The sequence below is a fragment of the Leuresthes tenuis genome, unplaced genomic scaffold (assembly GCF_036924035.1).
Source record: "Leuresthes tenuis unplaced genomic scaffold, fLeuTen1.0.hap1 SCAF_9, whole genome shotgun sequence".
NCBI lineage: Eukaryota > Metazoa > Chordata > Actinopteri > Atheriniformes > Atherinopsidae > Leuresthes > Leuresthes tenuis.
Window position 1 is genome coordinate 13,499,043 of NW_027325363.1, and position 15,541 is coordinate 13,514,583.

At 41.4% G+C, this 15,541-nt stretch overlaps 2 protein-coding genes across 3 annotated transcripts; one reads left to right on the forward strand and one right to left on the reverse strand.

Annotated features, from left to right (window-relative positions):
* The first annotated feature begins 469 nt into the window (after nt 1-469).
* Nucleotides 470-8,545, forward strand: rab4b (RAB4B, member RAS oncogene family). 2 transcript variants are annotated; one of them, XM_072392428.1, is made up of 8 exons: nt 470-647; nt 3,449-3,529; nt 4,383-4,497; nt 4,735-4,797; nt 5,926-6,080; nt 6,204-6,299; nt 6,410-6,583; nt 6,702-8,545. In XM_072392428.1, the coding sequence occupies exons 1-7, from the start codon at nt 632-634 to the stop codon at nt 6,523-6,525; spliced, it is 642 nt and encodes a 213-aa protein (XP_072248529.1). In that variant the 5' UTR covers nt 470-631; the 3' UTR covers nt 6,526-6,583; nt 6,702-8,545. The 2 variants fall into 2 exon arrangements, with proteins under 2 accessions (XP_072248529.1, XP_072248530.1); XM_072392429.1 differs by having other exon boundaries at nt 6,758-8,545.
* Nucleotides 8,546-9,450: 905 nt separating this feature from the next.
* On the reverse strand, nt 9,451-14,410 carry ap2s1 (adaptor related protein complex 2 subunit sigma 1). Its single transcript, XM_072392431.1, has 5 exons — nt 14,250-14,410; nt 13,575-13,724; nt 12,669-12,782; nt 11,707-11,766; nt 9,451-10,885 (listed from the first exon to the last, which is right to left on the reverse strand). The coding sequence occupies exons 1-5, from the start codon at nt 14,250-14,252 to the stop codon at nt 10,784-10,786; spliced, it is 429 nt and encodes a 142-aa protein (XP_072248532.1). The 5' UTR covers nt 14,253-14,410; the 3' UTR covers nt 9,451-10,783.
* Between the last annotated feature and the right edge of the window lie 1,131 nt (nt 14,411-15,541).

Below are 15,541 nucleotides of genomic sequence, written 5' to 3' on the forward strand. Positions count from 1 at the left end.
TTTTGCATCTCCCTCTTTGCTCTCTCTCTCATTGATCAGTATGGATCTTTCTGTGTGTGTGTGTGTTATTTGTGACTTCCAGTCTTCCAATCGTTTACATGTATTTAGGATATCTTTTATTGATAAGCATCTCTTTTTGGTATTTCTATCCTACTATAGTCACACATGTATTGCTATCATGTCACTCTTTGTAATCCTTTTAGGGAATTTTGTGTCTCTTTGTTCTATTTTTGTATTTCTCTGTAGTTGTTTAACTTTTCAACAGGAAAAGTTGACCAGGCCCTTGAGCATACTAGGTGATTGTGGCAATTCATTCAAGCTCTTACAGACATTAAACTTCTATTTGTACTGCATTTCTATTTTCTACGTAAATATGGTATCGATGTTTTGCTTTCTCCCTCAAATGTCCAGCATGGCTAATAACACTTGAACGCAACACGACCAATACATTGATGACGTAGCACGCAACTGCCGTGTTTGGTTGTGTACGGGCAAAGTAAGCTAGGAAGGGATCAAGAAAACCGCTAGCATCGTAGATAAACACCCCCTAAGAGGTGTGAACCCAGCGAACACACAGCTGTCACCATACCAAAAGAATCGTAAAAGGGTCTTTCACACTGCGAGGGTCAACATGTCTGAGACATACGGTATGTTTGTCTGAGACAGTCTACATATTAATGCTTGCTAGCTGCTATATACACTATCCTGTGGTCTGATGTGACAGATTGGCTCTTCTCAACGGTGCTAGTTAGCTTGCTATGTCATTAGCCATTAGCTAACGCGCCACCTAATCGTGTCTGTTGGTTTTAATTAGAATAATTAATTTTTGTGGGTGTCATTTAATTCAGGCGAACCGGGTTGCTCAGAGGGCTTGGTGTATTAACTCGTTTGTTGTCCTACAATGTCGCATTACATTGCTTCGTTAACCGGTCAGTAACGTAAGCAAACAGATGGTGAGATGTTTCAAGTGAAAGTTGGCCAAACTTTGAACAAAATGCAAATGTCGGGACTCGAAGGTGGTGCTCGCATATATTTAGGTAACCTGAACTTATTGGAATTCAAGTCGAGTTGGGTGACATTACGGGCTGAGATAATTTTGCAGTCATTTAGTTTTAAGTGCTGGCATTTTAATAAGAGGCAGCGTTTAACCACAAGGCCCATAAGAGGAAGTTAAGATTGCTGCGGCTTGTCATGTCCCGTTTACCTGTGGAGCAGCAGCTGCTAGATTGGTCTTGGTCTCTACGTCTGTTCTCCTGAATCAAAGTCACTTCCCCTTTGTTTTTCAGAAAACTACTAGATTTGAAACCAGAGCTGATAGAAGACATGGTTAAACCCGTTTGTGAGCCTTGCCATAATGGGTGCTACCTATAGTGCATATCTATCTTTATAAGTTTACTTTTCAGGAGGGAGACATTCATAAGGAATCTGCCTGACAGAAAGTGTCTGTAGTCTGACACCACAGAGTTTTGATATGACCCTCTGCCATCCTCTCCTGTTGCACCCTCACCATCTGCTTCGACTTGTACTCTATCTCTCCCTTAATTCTTGTATGAAACTTTATCCATGTGGGCAGCATATATGGAAAAGTGCCAGCGCTAATGGTAGCTGTAATAGCCTCTTATTGATTTCTATCTCCCAGGCCATCTTCTCCGGAGGACCAGTTGTGGAATTGACTAAAGCATCATGAACACAATAACTGCATGTTAAATATTTGCACATGGGATTCTGACATTTGAATTGTTTTTGATATTCGCCTATTACGACACTCTCAAAATGAGTTTTCTTGTGCATTCGCAGAATGTGGTTTCTAATTTCTTTTTTTTTTTTTTTTAACTCTCCAGCTTCCATATTTTTCTTTTGTCTTTGGTTGCATTTTTTTCCCCAAATGCCCCAATTGACCTTTGCCTTGAGTGTCAGCAGATGTGAAGACGCATCATACATAAACCTTATGTATATTAGATGTAGATAGATAGATAAATGTAGATTACGGTGTTGCTTTGTTCCCTGGGGGGGTTATTTAATATTGATGTGTAAAGAACACAATAGCCTGAAAGGCTGCTGTTGAAAGGGCAGGGCTGCATTCCACTTTCCTCATCGCTATGACATATTGACAGCTTGATGGTTGTATGCAGATCTCGCAGGAGAATATTTGATGCCTGGGAAGGTTCTAAAAAAGCTGAGACAAGCTTTTAGAACGGAGCCGTTAGCCTTTGATTCCGCTGTCACAGCCACTGACGATGCGCGCTTGAGATGCAACGCTGCCTGTCGTTGCAGAGTGAAACTGTATGTGCCTGCAGCCACGTTTTACTTCACTGCAGCCATTCATTTACCATGAACTTGACCTCTGGCTTGTTTTGCTTAAGAAAACACCCGCCACAACAATCAGAGGTGCACCATAAACTTAGGTGACATTATGAGTTTAAATGTCACATAGTAGTTACAGAACAAGCTCGTCCAGTTGTTTCTGTTGACCTGGTGTGCAGCTGAATTTTCCCCCGGTTGTCCTCCTGGCTGGTAATATCAGCCGTAGTCGCTAATCATTTGCTGGGCCCGCATTTGTTTTCTGCAGCGGCTTCACTTAAGCTTAAACCCAAACTGCGCTTTGTGTTCAAATTTCAAGCGAAGCCGACTGTCAGAAGGGAGATCGTAATTTGCAATTGGGATTTGCTCTCCCAGTCCTACGAACACACCGTCATTCCGGGCTTTCTTTTTTTATTCTTTTACCACTCTCTTTCTTTCTTTTCCGTTGTTTTAAGCTGGTGAAACTTTCATGAGATTCAAATCTTCTACAGGAGAGACCTGACCAGGAGGCCAGCATAAAAGCCTGTCTCCATTACTCTCACTTTCATATCCTCAGTCACTTCTTTCAAATCTCCCGGATCTTGCCAGAACTGCAGCACAGCGTGCATATGAAAATACCCCCTGTATTATCAGTAACCACAGCTTACAAAGGCTGTCTGTACTGCGGATGGCTTCACACGCCATTGGCCAAAGTCAATCTGGAGCATACGCGTGGGCTGAGTTATACTCTACAGAGCAAGAGCCCTTCCTCAACAACAAAAACAACATCTGTACAACCAGCTGGCTTTGGTCATTCTATCTCTGTGCAAGTCTGTTGCTCTTAGCAATGTTTGATAACTAAAGATGCTTCTTTGCTCTAATGATGCGTTGTTAACTGCTGCCACATCATTCAAGGCTTAATTTTCCACCTCAGACAAACAAGCATACAATTAGAATCATAAGTAGCGCGGTGTTACTGATTACATGCTAAACTTTGTGATTAGTAGGCTAATTTTGGTTTGCTGGATACTGCGAAAAGAGTGGCTTAATAGGCTTAAGAGTAAATCTAAGGATTGTCTGTGAGGATGAAAGTGCAAAGAGCAGCAGATTTGTCACTGATGTTGGTGCGTTCATGCACTGAGTTCTACCATCTCTCATCTGCTTGCAGACTTCCTGTTTAAGTTCCTGGTAATTGGCAGTGCTGGGACGGGGAAATCCTGCCTCCTCCACCAGTTCATTGAGAACAAGTGTAAGTCTTAGCGTTGCAAATAAGTGAATTCTAAATTGTATAGTCACACAGTCCCACGTAAATCATCACGTTCACAGAATTATTGCTGTCAATTTCATGCGTTTCATGCCGCACACTTAAAATAAGCGCTTATAAACCCTCAAGTTTTCCTTTACTGTATTGTTCTGTATTATTAGATTAATCTTAGACTTTACGTGTGGTGCAGTTGGGTAAAGTATCCTGAGTGAGTTAGAGCTACATTGAAGATCAATGACTTTCTCAAAATGCAGGGTCTGTTGCCAGACTGTGACAGATGATGTAACTGACTTGTAATCCAGTGTTTAGTTTATATTTCATAGCGCATTATTTGATCTCGAATGAATACGGAAAACAAGCAAGACATTAAGCCCTGGTGATGGCTCATAGTTGATACTCACTTGTCTAAAAATCCACACTTTTGCTTTGGTCAGTTTCATTTCACATTTTTAGTTTCGTTCAGTAACAAACGGGAAAGCGTGTTAAAGCTGCACAACATTCCCAGTCACACACATACTTGTATTAAATTGATTAAGACTTGTTGGATCCCTGTGCGGTCGGTAAAGAGAGAAAAGGAGGGCAGGTCAGCAGTATTAATTCTATCTGAGCTCCCTGTGGTCTCTTATGTGGATATGAGGTGTTTGAACACGATAGCTTTGGCTCTTTAAATAAGCCCAACACAACATCATGTTGTAGATCAGAGGTAAGATTGTGGGTGCAGTTCAAAGCGTTGCCTCCATTATGACAGTGCTTACAGCATAATTATGCAAGGGCTTAAACGTAAGAGTTTTACTATAGGGATGTCTTTAGAAAATCTCTTTTCTCTACCCCTGTGCAGTTAAGCAGGACTCCAATCACACCATCGGTGTGGAGTTTGGGTCCAGGGTAGTCAACGTTGGTGGGAAGACGGTCAAACTGCAGATCTGGGACACTGCTGGGCAGGAGCGATTCCGGTAACAGCCTTTAATGTTTTTAGTGCCAGAGTTTTGGCTGTCTTTTCAGAGCTACAAGGTCAACGTATTTTATTGAGCCCACGTGGAGAGCCAAGAAGAAGCTCCTCTGGTGTGATGAAGTGCCTGGCTGATGATAATAATTTAGAGTAGTTTTTGTTCCAGCCTCCCCTGTCAGATGTTCCCAGTTTATCTTGTGAATGTCTTACTTTAAACAAAACGTCTGTTTTCTCTCCACAGTTCTGTGACACGCAGCTACTACAGAGGAGCAGCTGGAGCACTTTTGGTCTATGATATTACCAGGTAAAAACATCCCTGCACTCTATGGCTTTCTACTCTTTTTTTGATGAATTATGGCTTTCTTGTAGTAAAAAGAACAAATTCCAAACCAGATTACAAAAAAATAGTTTTAAAACTACCAGAAAACCACTAATGCAACATCCAAATGTACTAATGCATGAAGCTTAGCTGCAAATAGTATCGCTCTTTATCGTCTTTATCTTTTTGACCACCTTGCTTGCTGTTTTCATTCAGTGTGGAGTAACCCTGTAGGGGCTTATAAAGCATGCATGCACCACCTCCATATATTGTGCAATTGACTGACTGAATCCTTGAACTGATACTCCGAGATATGAATACCAGAAGCCATTTAGAGGTTTGTATTTCATCAATTCTGGCTTGTGAAATCAAGATGGAGTTGATGGAGTATTGCAAAGAGACAGGAACCTAATGTCAGTGATTGCAAGAGTGCTTTTTTTTTTTTTGGAGGGGGAAGGGCAGAGTAGCAGCCGCTGTAAAAGGATGCCGAATCCTCTGGCATGCAGCAGAGGTCCATCAAAAAAAAGTGTCACCGGAGGTAAAAACAAGGGAAACGGAGGGGTAAAACTACTGGAGAGGCACGAGACAAAAAAGAAACCAGGGAGGGAGGGATTCTTGAAGGAATGAGAGAGCCTGTGAGCCAGGTTGCAGCTGAGTGGCCTCATCCCATCCGAGTGTGGACAAAGAATTACGTCAGTCTTTCCTTGTTAGTGAAAGCAGCTGTTAAACATCACTGTTCGGGCCTACACCCTTCTTCTCACCTCACTGACCTCATGTTACCATGGACACCAGAGCGCTGTCTCCATGGTAGCAAAAGGCCTACCTTGAGGAAAAAAAAAAAAAAAAAAAAAAAGAAGCAAAAGTTCTGTGTCTAAACAGGCTGCTGCATGCAATGTTTTACAGAGCAATAACATGTTATTACTTTGCAGTTCATAACGAAGCGTTTGTTTTCTGTTGGCAGCATTTTTATGAGTCAAAAGGGGATGTTATTACATGTGTGCATACAGTAAACAGACAAGGATATCTGTCCCACTAACCTTTTGAAGCCCTGTGAATGTATAATATGCTAAAGGGTGACACTGTAGCCTAACACTAAACTGTTCTGTCTTATAGCCGAGAGACGTATAACACCCTGACCAACTGGCTGACAGATGCACGGACGCTTGCGAGCCCCAACATTGTAATTATCCTGTGTGGCAACAAGAAAGACCTCGATGCAGACCGAGAGGTGACTTTCCTGGAAGCCTCGCGCTTCGCTCAGGAGAATGGTAAATAATGTTAAGCCTCTTGGCACACATTTCATGTCTATATATTTGCCAATTTGTGTCCATTCGCTCTGCATTTAGACTTCCTGTCCTGTCCTTACCCACTTTTGTTTTCGCCCCACTCAGAGCTGATGTTTCTAGAGACGAGTGCTCTGACAGGTGAAAATGTGGAGGAAGGTTTCCTGAAATGTGCTCGCACCATCCTCAACAAGATAGAGTCAGGTACACTTTGTCGAAAGTGTCCACATGCCCTTGTGCTTTTTTTTCAAGATTCATTTGTGGTGTAGAAGTGTCTGCACTGTTGACATTTCTCACTGTGGTTCACCTTAAAGGCGAGCTGGACCCAGAGAGGATGGGCTCCGGGATCCAGTACGGAGATGCGTCGCTGAGGCAGCTGCGGCAGCCGAGAGGCACAGCAACACAGAGCAAGCAGCAGTGTAATTGCTAGTGATCGGGCCACCTTCACCTGGGCCCACAGGCCCACACAGACCAGACGCCCCCTACAGGTTAGTGACGAGCCTTCAACTCGGGCTGTAACGGCGGTACATTGAAATAAAAGCCTTTCGCTGAACTTGATAAGAGCGCCAGTGATTAACTTTGGGTTTCTTCTCTCGTACATCTCAGCTCCAGGTGTTTTTTGGTGTGTGTGAACCTTCTCCCTGCTGTCTCAAACACCTTAGATCACCACAACGAGTGGCTGTGGAGTATACCGCAACCCCTGACCCCTGACTTCTGGTAAGCATCTTTACCTGAGGGGGCGGCAGTTTTGCCCTTGCATCTGGACAGGCCATCCTCTCAGAGTAAACTTGCTGGAATCATAAAGAAGAGACGTCCTCATCAGTTACTTACCAGACAAGGACAAGTCAAGGGTTGTTTGTATGGGCTTACCTCCTGTTGTTTTATTTGTGCGCTTTTTCACTCTGGTTTTTAGTAACCCCGATATGCTTTTCTGCATTTGCACACCATTGTCTGTAAATTATTATTAAGCTGTTTCAAGCAGTTTCCTGATACGATTCATGATTAGCTTAAATGAAAAAGGATTCAGCCTGCCCTTGAAAGTGAATGCATGATAAAAAATAAAAAAAAACCTCTAAGGATGTGCTGTTAAAAGAAGTCAACTTGCACAGATGTTTGGGTTAAAAAATGATACCAGGAGCAGTGTCGTTAGAAAAAGAAAAAAATCCTGTTGTTGTCAATTCTTCTCATTTGATCTGAAATTTGAAGCTGCTAATTAGTGGACTTTGGTCCATTCAGTCTCAATCCCAAAATGTCTTGTCATTAAGTCTTACAATGAGAATGTTTGGTTATAATGTTAACTATTAGAGTTTGTTATATACTTGATATTGTGAGTTTATTGTATATTATTCCCCAAATGTATCTTTAAAAAAAAAAAAGAAGGGGGGAATGAAAGGCTCAATCACTCCACTCTACACCCACATAGGCAAAAGCACAAAGAAGACAAAACATGTTTGTTTTCCAAAAGTCCCAAAGTCTGTAGGTTGAGCTTTATCAGATCAAAATCTGTGTCTCTGGCCCTAACACAGTGAAAGATCAGGCTTCTTCTCAAAACAATGTGTGAAACTCCTCCTGCTTGGCTTTTTCTCCACGACATCCCTTTGATTCATGCTGCTTTACATGCACACGCTGTACAAAGGACGTCACAGAAACCCACGGTTGGCTTCGCCTCAGTTTTGCTTTCTGGGCACCCACTCAGTTCCCTCACGAAGGTTTGATCATGGCAGGTTGTATTATGTTCTATATTAGTCACAATGTTTGTGACCTTGCGAGTAGTCCCTTCTCATTGGTATGCACAGAAATATCGCTGCTGCCAAGTGTCGCTGACTTCGTTGAGTCGGCCTAGATTTTTTACATTTTTCTTCTCCTTCAATCAGACCTCGAAAAGAGCGAAAGAGGGAGTTTCCATTGGAACATGGTTCCCTCTTTCCTTGAAACACTGACGGCATGGTTTGTGGTGCTGATGGAGGAAAATGAGGTTAGTACCGTCCCAAACTCAGGCCCTTCGGATGAGTCACAGGCGCTGCCTCGGTCTGAGTCACTGACAGCAGGTCGCTCTGACCCGGCCAAGGGGAGAGCAAAACAAACAGCCTGCAAACGTATTTGTCACGTCTCTGTCCTTGAGCGTTAGCATGTGTTTCTCCAGCCAAAACATATGTTGAAACCCAAGTGAGTCAGCACACTGACGGGAGAAAGATGATTTGTACCAACATGAGGCGATATAGGATATGAAGAGACAGATGGTCAAAACATGTTGCTTCAAAAAACAAAACAAAAAAAACCCCACTGCATTGTGTGATAGTCTCTCTTCTGAAAGTGCACTTTTTCTTTGAAAACTTCATCTTTGTTCTGTTTATATGCTGTAACTATAGAATTGTACATTTTATTTTACTCGAAGAGTATACTGTAATAAAGATTTTAATTGTAGATGTTTATTTCTTACTGAACAACAACTGAGATTCCCTGTTTTTCTGCTGGCACCAGACAAAATAGTTGTCGCAGTGCAAACTCCTGACGTTGACTTTGGGAGCTGTAGGTGGTTGCCGCCAGCAACTCTGATCACTGGTATACACAAGATGCCGTTTATATGCATTTATCAAGCAATGTCGGTGGTTGAATACACTCATCTGCAGGTATTGCACAGTCCATAATGAGCAGTGGTCAGAATGGCCATAAGAGCTGAATTTCTTTTCACTTGTTCCAGTCTGGGTTCGGTCAGTTGTTGCTTGGTAAATGATGTGATATAATCAGCCTAAATACTACTGTACATCTCCAGTAACCAAGAATGTAAATAAGATTTGTCTATTGAGGGTGAGTGTTGCTCATTGACTGTAATGATTATGCAATTCCCAGTAAAGTGCTTGTTTTTCAGTTAGTACGTTTCTATCATTAAGCTGCTGTTTGTTGTTTATTTAGGTGCATCAGTCATTGAAAGTTAGCGAAGCCCACTGGCTCAGAATGTGTGGAACTGATTCATGTACTTCCTGCGCGGTTAGTCAATAGCGTCATTTCGTCGAAAGGCCATCAGGCCGAGGTTAGGATATCAGAGGACTCTTACGATGAAGAGTAAATTCCCCTCCGTGTCCAATTGTCTGAATTTATGCTCTTGGCTCGATGTAGTAACGACTAGAGTGGTTCAATGTAGCTGAAGTTGATATATTGACTGATTTATTGATCCTACACGGGCCGTCGGGATGACCTCATAACCATATTGTTTGATTTACTGCAGAAAAATAACTTACCACCAGATGGTGCTAAAGCACCGAGGCAGAAAAATCTTTATTCATTTGGGTTCATCTCATACCAACCAAAATGTGAAATTTCCTCTTCAGAAAAGGAATAACGAAAGACAAGGTGGGTCACTTGATCAGTTTATTTACACAAAATGGGACGCACTAATGTAGATATTTTGAATTGGAGACAGTTACACACATCTTCCATCAACAAACTCACAGGTAGACAGGAAGGGGAAGCGGTACATATGTCACTATCGTCTAATAAGGACAAAAAATACAAAAGTTAAACTTCATATGAAACCACCTGTGTGATTGGATAATGTCAGAATTAAGAATATGACAATTTCATGAATACTTATGTCCAGCAAAGACACCAATAAAAGCCGACTCCGATTTTCAAGCAAATGTCATTTCTTTTTTGGGACGTCGAAGGAATGTGTGGATTTGAAACAAACACTGAGCAAGGGCCACCTTTTGGGTTTCAACAGTAAGTTTCGCAATATTTCTTCACAAGACCCGCTGCATGTACACCCCACACAAAGCAAACGGTACTGCTTTATGTAAAATATACTTTATATTCGCTTTGCTCCGAGTTGATCGCGTTTGAAGTGTTTTAAGAGAGACCGACAAGCTCCATTAGAAGTCATAAAGGAGCGCGAGCGCCCGATCTAACAGCTTACAGCGTCGTCACCCCCCCCCCTGAGGATGCCTGACACGGTGCAGGTTGTCATAACACATCGTCAAAATGACACTCACTTTGAGTACACTTCATTCGCTAATGAACCTGCAGTACTGGGTCAATTGCTCAAAAGGGCTTTCTGCTCATAGTTTGCTTGGTCTGTAATCCAGATAGAAAATGAATCCCATAATACTTCCAAGATCATTTTTGGATGGATTTTAAATGGCAGCAAGGGTCTTCTGAATAATCAATGAAGGTATGGAGCTTGACAGGTACAGTAGTGCTTTTAAATAAATGTTATGGGTAATGAAAGACAGAAGAGGAGGGCAGGAGCAAGCAGGGCAACACCAGCCTCTCCACTTCAGAGATAAATGCAATGACAAACTGGTTACTACATGAAATAACTAATCTCTGCAGCCGCTGGCTTTGGGAAAAGCAAACAGAATATAAAGCTGGCTGTAACTTAGCACGTGAAATGTCCACACGTTGAAATGTACTGTGCAAGCTTGACATCCGTAGCAGTAATACACATACAGAGTTCTTTACAGCATAAAGAAAACTATGGCCAACAGGTTAGCTGAGCTCGAATATCTATTTGTAAACAATATTCTCTCCTAAAAAGCCTCCCCCTGCTGAAGTTCTGGTAAGTGTCGGCTCTGTAGAGGCAGGGAAATGATGACGTTCCTTTTCCAGAGTGATAGAAACATGGAGATGGTTGGTTTGGGTGCCAGGGCAGCAGATAAGTGGACAGGAAGGAAATATGTTTGTTTTTTTTTTTACTCAAGAGACTGGAGCATGAGAAGCTGCTTAAGGACCTTGGTCTGACTGGTCTCCCTGATCTCCCCTGCTAGGAACATCTCATCCACCACCGTGTACACCTTGAAACACACACAAACAGAGGATCAGAGGATGGGCGTGACGAAAGGAAGGTTTGCACTTCGGGGCTAAAAGTGAGCACAAACACAAAACCCTTGTGGATTTACCAAATTTACCAAAAGGAATGAAAATGCTTTAAGTGGCCAAGAGCTGACACGTACTCTAAAGAGGCTGCTCTTCAGGCGCAATTTCTCATGCGTTTAGCCGTATATATATATATATATATATATATATATATATATAAATAAATACAGTATATGAATGAGAGCAGATGTGTTGCTTATTTGGTTGTATTAACATACATTTAAGCTCTATTGGTTTTACAAAAAGATGCAACTTTGGAGCATGTGTGGAGCTTCGAGGCCCTTTTTGTGTGTGCATGTGTTTCATGTAAGAACGAGATGGAACCATTCAATAAAAACAGTACTGCTCTGCCTCCTGCAAACATTACTTAACTTCCCGTCCTTATCATCAAAAAGTAAAACAGAAGGAGAAAAAAAAAAGCACATAAATTAACATTTTACATGTTGAATTCAATCAGAGAATCGATGACCGAATGAGTGAAAAAGCTCATGAAATTGTTTTTGGTACAGAAGATGTTGGAGGTCAGCGGTGCCTCGTTAGGTTCATGCATGAGGCCGGGTAACAGAACACCACGAGCAGGTGGGGGAAGGAGCTCAGACTTGTTCATTTTGGCATTGTTTTCTACGGAGAATACAAAACTGGCCTTCACCAACATTTTGCAGAATAACCTGAAACTCCTAAGAAAAAAAAAGAGAGATGAATAAATAAAGAAAAACACAAGAATCTCTACCGTCCTTACCTTGTAGAAGTTGAACACAAGGTCCAGTTCACACACATTGTGGAAATACTCATTCAGCACCTTCCAGGAAGGAGAGGAAAGTATTCAGATCAAAACTTTTTGATTCAGAGGATAATGTACTTCAACAGGACAAAGATACACGATAAAAACCTTTTCAGACACGTACGTTAGTGGCTTCATCAGACCTCTGTCACTCAGACATTTTTGTGTCTATATTCTTCATGGCTTAATTCAGACACACCCACATCGTGTCTGTGGGTGGAAGGAGCCACTCACATGAGACTGGACAGTTTGGTCAGGGCTTTCTCACAACATGTGACGGTACCATGACAATCTATATTAGCCTGATAAGTGAACTGTGGTGGTAATGAATCAAGTCAAAACCAACACCTGTGTATACCCGTCCATTAATGTGAATGCACACGGTTCACACTGGATGATTCAACGCTCTAATCCCAGTTTTATGAGAAAAGTGACCAGTTTCTCAATCATTCACAAATGATGATTATTATGATATACCTTAATATTGAGCTCAATATAACATTTTGATAACTGATGCCAGTGTGTTTGGGAAATACAGCACCATGCTAAATTTATGCAGAACAATCCCAACCTGTAAACAAACTTTATGTGATGAGATAAATCAGAGGCCAGATCAGTTAGTGTTGATAATGCCGTATGTGTCTTTTGTGAGCTCCAAAAAACAACAAAAAAACGAAAAAATAAATAAACTTGAGCACTGAATACCAAACAATTTGTTTTATCCACTAAATGCCATTTGGCAGCAAACATTAGTTCCCACAAGAATCCGGCAGGTTTGACATTTAGAAGTTGCAAGTCACAAGAGGACAATAAATTCTGAACAAAAATCATTAAAGACATTCCTGAAAACCACCAGACCGTGACAACTAAATCATCTCACTCCGCTAACTACATCTATATATTACGTGTGTTTCAGTTACCTCTACAAAGTTGTGGATTCCCTCGAGGTATGCCAGGTTATTATCAGTCACGTCCACACAAATACAGAAGTACAGGCCAGCGTAACGTCGGTAAATGATCTTGAAGTTTCTGAACTGTAAGACCAAAACAGATAAATCCTTTTAATGACTGAGTTTCTTAGATTGTGACTACAACAGCAGCTCTACAAGGGTTGACGCTCCCAGGCTTTAAGGTAAAGCAATCCCTTACTTATACAATAACAGAAGCAAAAGGACATATTAAAAATGATTGGCAGATGACATTGTTCTGATTTTCTAATGGTGTACAACAGTGGGTCAAGTCATGGTTTCAATTAGGGCCTGTGTGATTTAAAAAGGCGTTATCAGAGGTCGTAAGCAAGGCTCTGTGTCCATGTACCCTTTGATTTAGCGAAATTGAGCAGACTTGACTCATTAAACAAAGTGGAATATTCTAATATTCTGTACTTCCTGTCGACCAACAGCAAATGTACAGAATGGAACGAGTGCGTACGACATGGCCCATATAGGGCTTCAGTTTGGGCCTTTGACTATTTTATTGATCAATGATAAATGAGTGAATTGTGGCCAATCTCCTCTTTCAAATTCTCCTCCAAACAGGTGACAGACTGTGTTCCTAAAAATAGAGTAAATAAAAATATCTTCCAGTGTCTAATGTTTTTGTTTTCATGGCTAATGCAGAGTTGGTGCATTGGTGGTGCAGATGGTTCATGCAGACACACAAATGTTGGCCTTCGCGCAGTCAGAGAGATTAGCACCAAACCCTCACAGACCTGGGCAGATGACATTTAAATCACACCATACACAAATTAGCCCTAGCAAACAGGACCGAGCACAGGATAAAATACAACCAATTATCCACACATATAGCACTGACTAATCCCATACCTCCACAAAGTTAGTGTGCTTGGCATCCCTGACAGTGACCACAGCATGCACTTCCTCAATCAACTTCTGTTTTTCATCATCATCAAACTGCATATACCATTTGGCCAATCGCGTCTTCCCTGCTCGGTTTTGGATGAGGATAAAGCGGATCTTTGGAATAAAGGGAAACAGAAAGACAAACATTAGTTCAACCACAGCAAAATGCGCCCATTCTATACGGGGAAAACACACACACATACACAAATAATGTGACTTAAGTGGCCTGCACAGTCTCAGGCCTATAATATAAGAGTCATAAACGTTCTTGGTATCTATCCATAGAGTAATCATAATACCTAACAGTATTTATCTGGAAGTAACTATGGCTAAGTACTATTAGCGTTAGCCTGTCTAATGTACAAGATAGCATATATAAATCAAACCCACTTGTTTTGACAACATAATTGTCTAAAACTTGGCAGAAACAGAACCATTATCATACAATTTATCTGACAAAGTGGTGGTTTGTCTCTGTGTTAGACATTGTGGCCTCAACTCTTCAGTCTAACTAGCTAACGACTCCTACGGACTGAATGAAGAGGTTATCTGTCGAGGTCTCAAACGCTAGCAGACTAGTGGCAATACGCTGATGACAAGAAAAGCAAACATAAATGGGTTCAATAACGACGTATTTACCATTTTCGTCTTCTAAATAGGGTCCTTTGGGGACTCCAGAAAGCACGTTCCTGAGATAAAATGCACTAGTTTTACATTAATAGACAAGTACTTTCTTCAACCGCTCGTCCGCTATCTTCCTAAGCTATCAGGAAGTGGAGGGCTACGCCAAGGTACAAGGGGTACTGGGAGATGTAGTTTTTGTTCTTTCACGAAGAACTCATTAAATGCACTGTTGGAACTACAAGAACCGACGTTCCCATATCACGTCTCTTACTGAAGTTGCGTAGTTGATCACATGAAAAGCAGAGGGACCGTTCATGTAGCATCTTTTAATGTGACAAGCTTCTTTTCGGTTTCTAATAGGATTTTAACCGAACTATGTGTATAGATAATGACAACAAACATGTAAGAAAATGTAGAATATGTCAACAAACATGAAAGAAAATTTAATCTGGCACTGACTAGAATCTGCTTTTAGTTTTTAATCGAGACATACTCGATAACCCAGATTTACAATATTAATTTCACATTTGGCTACCGTACCAAATGTTTCTGTCATCTTTGTCCTTCTCTGTCAAGACTTACTAAGTTACAAATTATTTGTTTTATGTGCAATCTATCACACGGTTCAGAATCATTTTTAAAAGCTTTTTACCGAATGAAAATGTGTGATTCTGGACTGTGTTCCAGTTACATTATTTTTTGTTGTTTTCTGCAGAGTCAGGGCACCGCGTTGCTTACTGCTCTGGCTGGGCAGCCACTTCGCCACAGAACACTGCCCAGAGAGTTTGGACAGCTTGCCTGTGAGCTTTGTGGGCGTTTAGGGAGTCAGAGAGGGGGATGGGGGAAACTGTGATTGTCAGGGATTGCACAACTGTGAGTGGAGGAATGCGCTTGCCCTTGGGACCCAGAAATATTTCAGTTGCAAATGCAGAGAGGACTGAGGTGAGATAGGAAAAAGAATAAAATGAAAGGGGAAACCAGCCAGTGAGTAAACAAAAGGAGGTTTTCTTCCATATAATGCTCACAGCTGTGTTTTGATATTGATGTGCTTGAAGTTATAACAGCAGGACTGCTGTAGTAACGTTTGTGTAAGAATGAAATTGCTTTAATAGCACTGTGCGACATAATTTAATACCTAAAGGAGCCTTCCGTTTATGGTTACATGTCCCATGTTAAAAAGCAGAAAGGGATGTAAAACAGGGGCAGATTATTCAACAGAAACTTTGACCTCCGCTAATCTTGCTCTGTGTGATTGGGGTCATGCAAATATTGCTGAGAACATAGAGACTAATGTGATTGGACAGAAG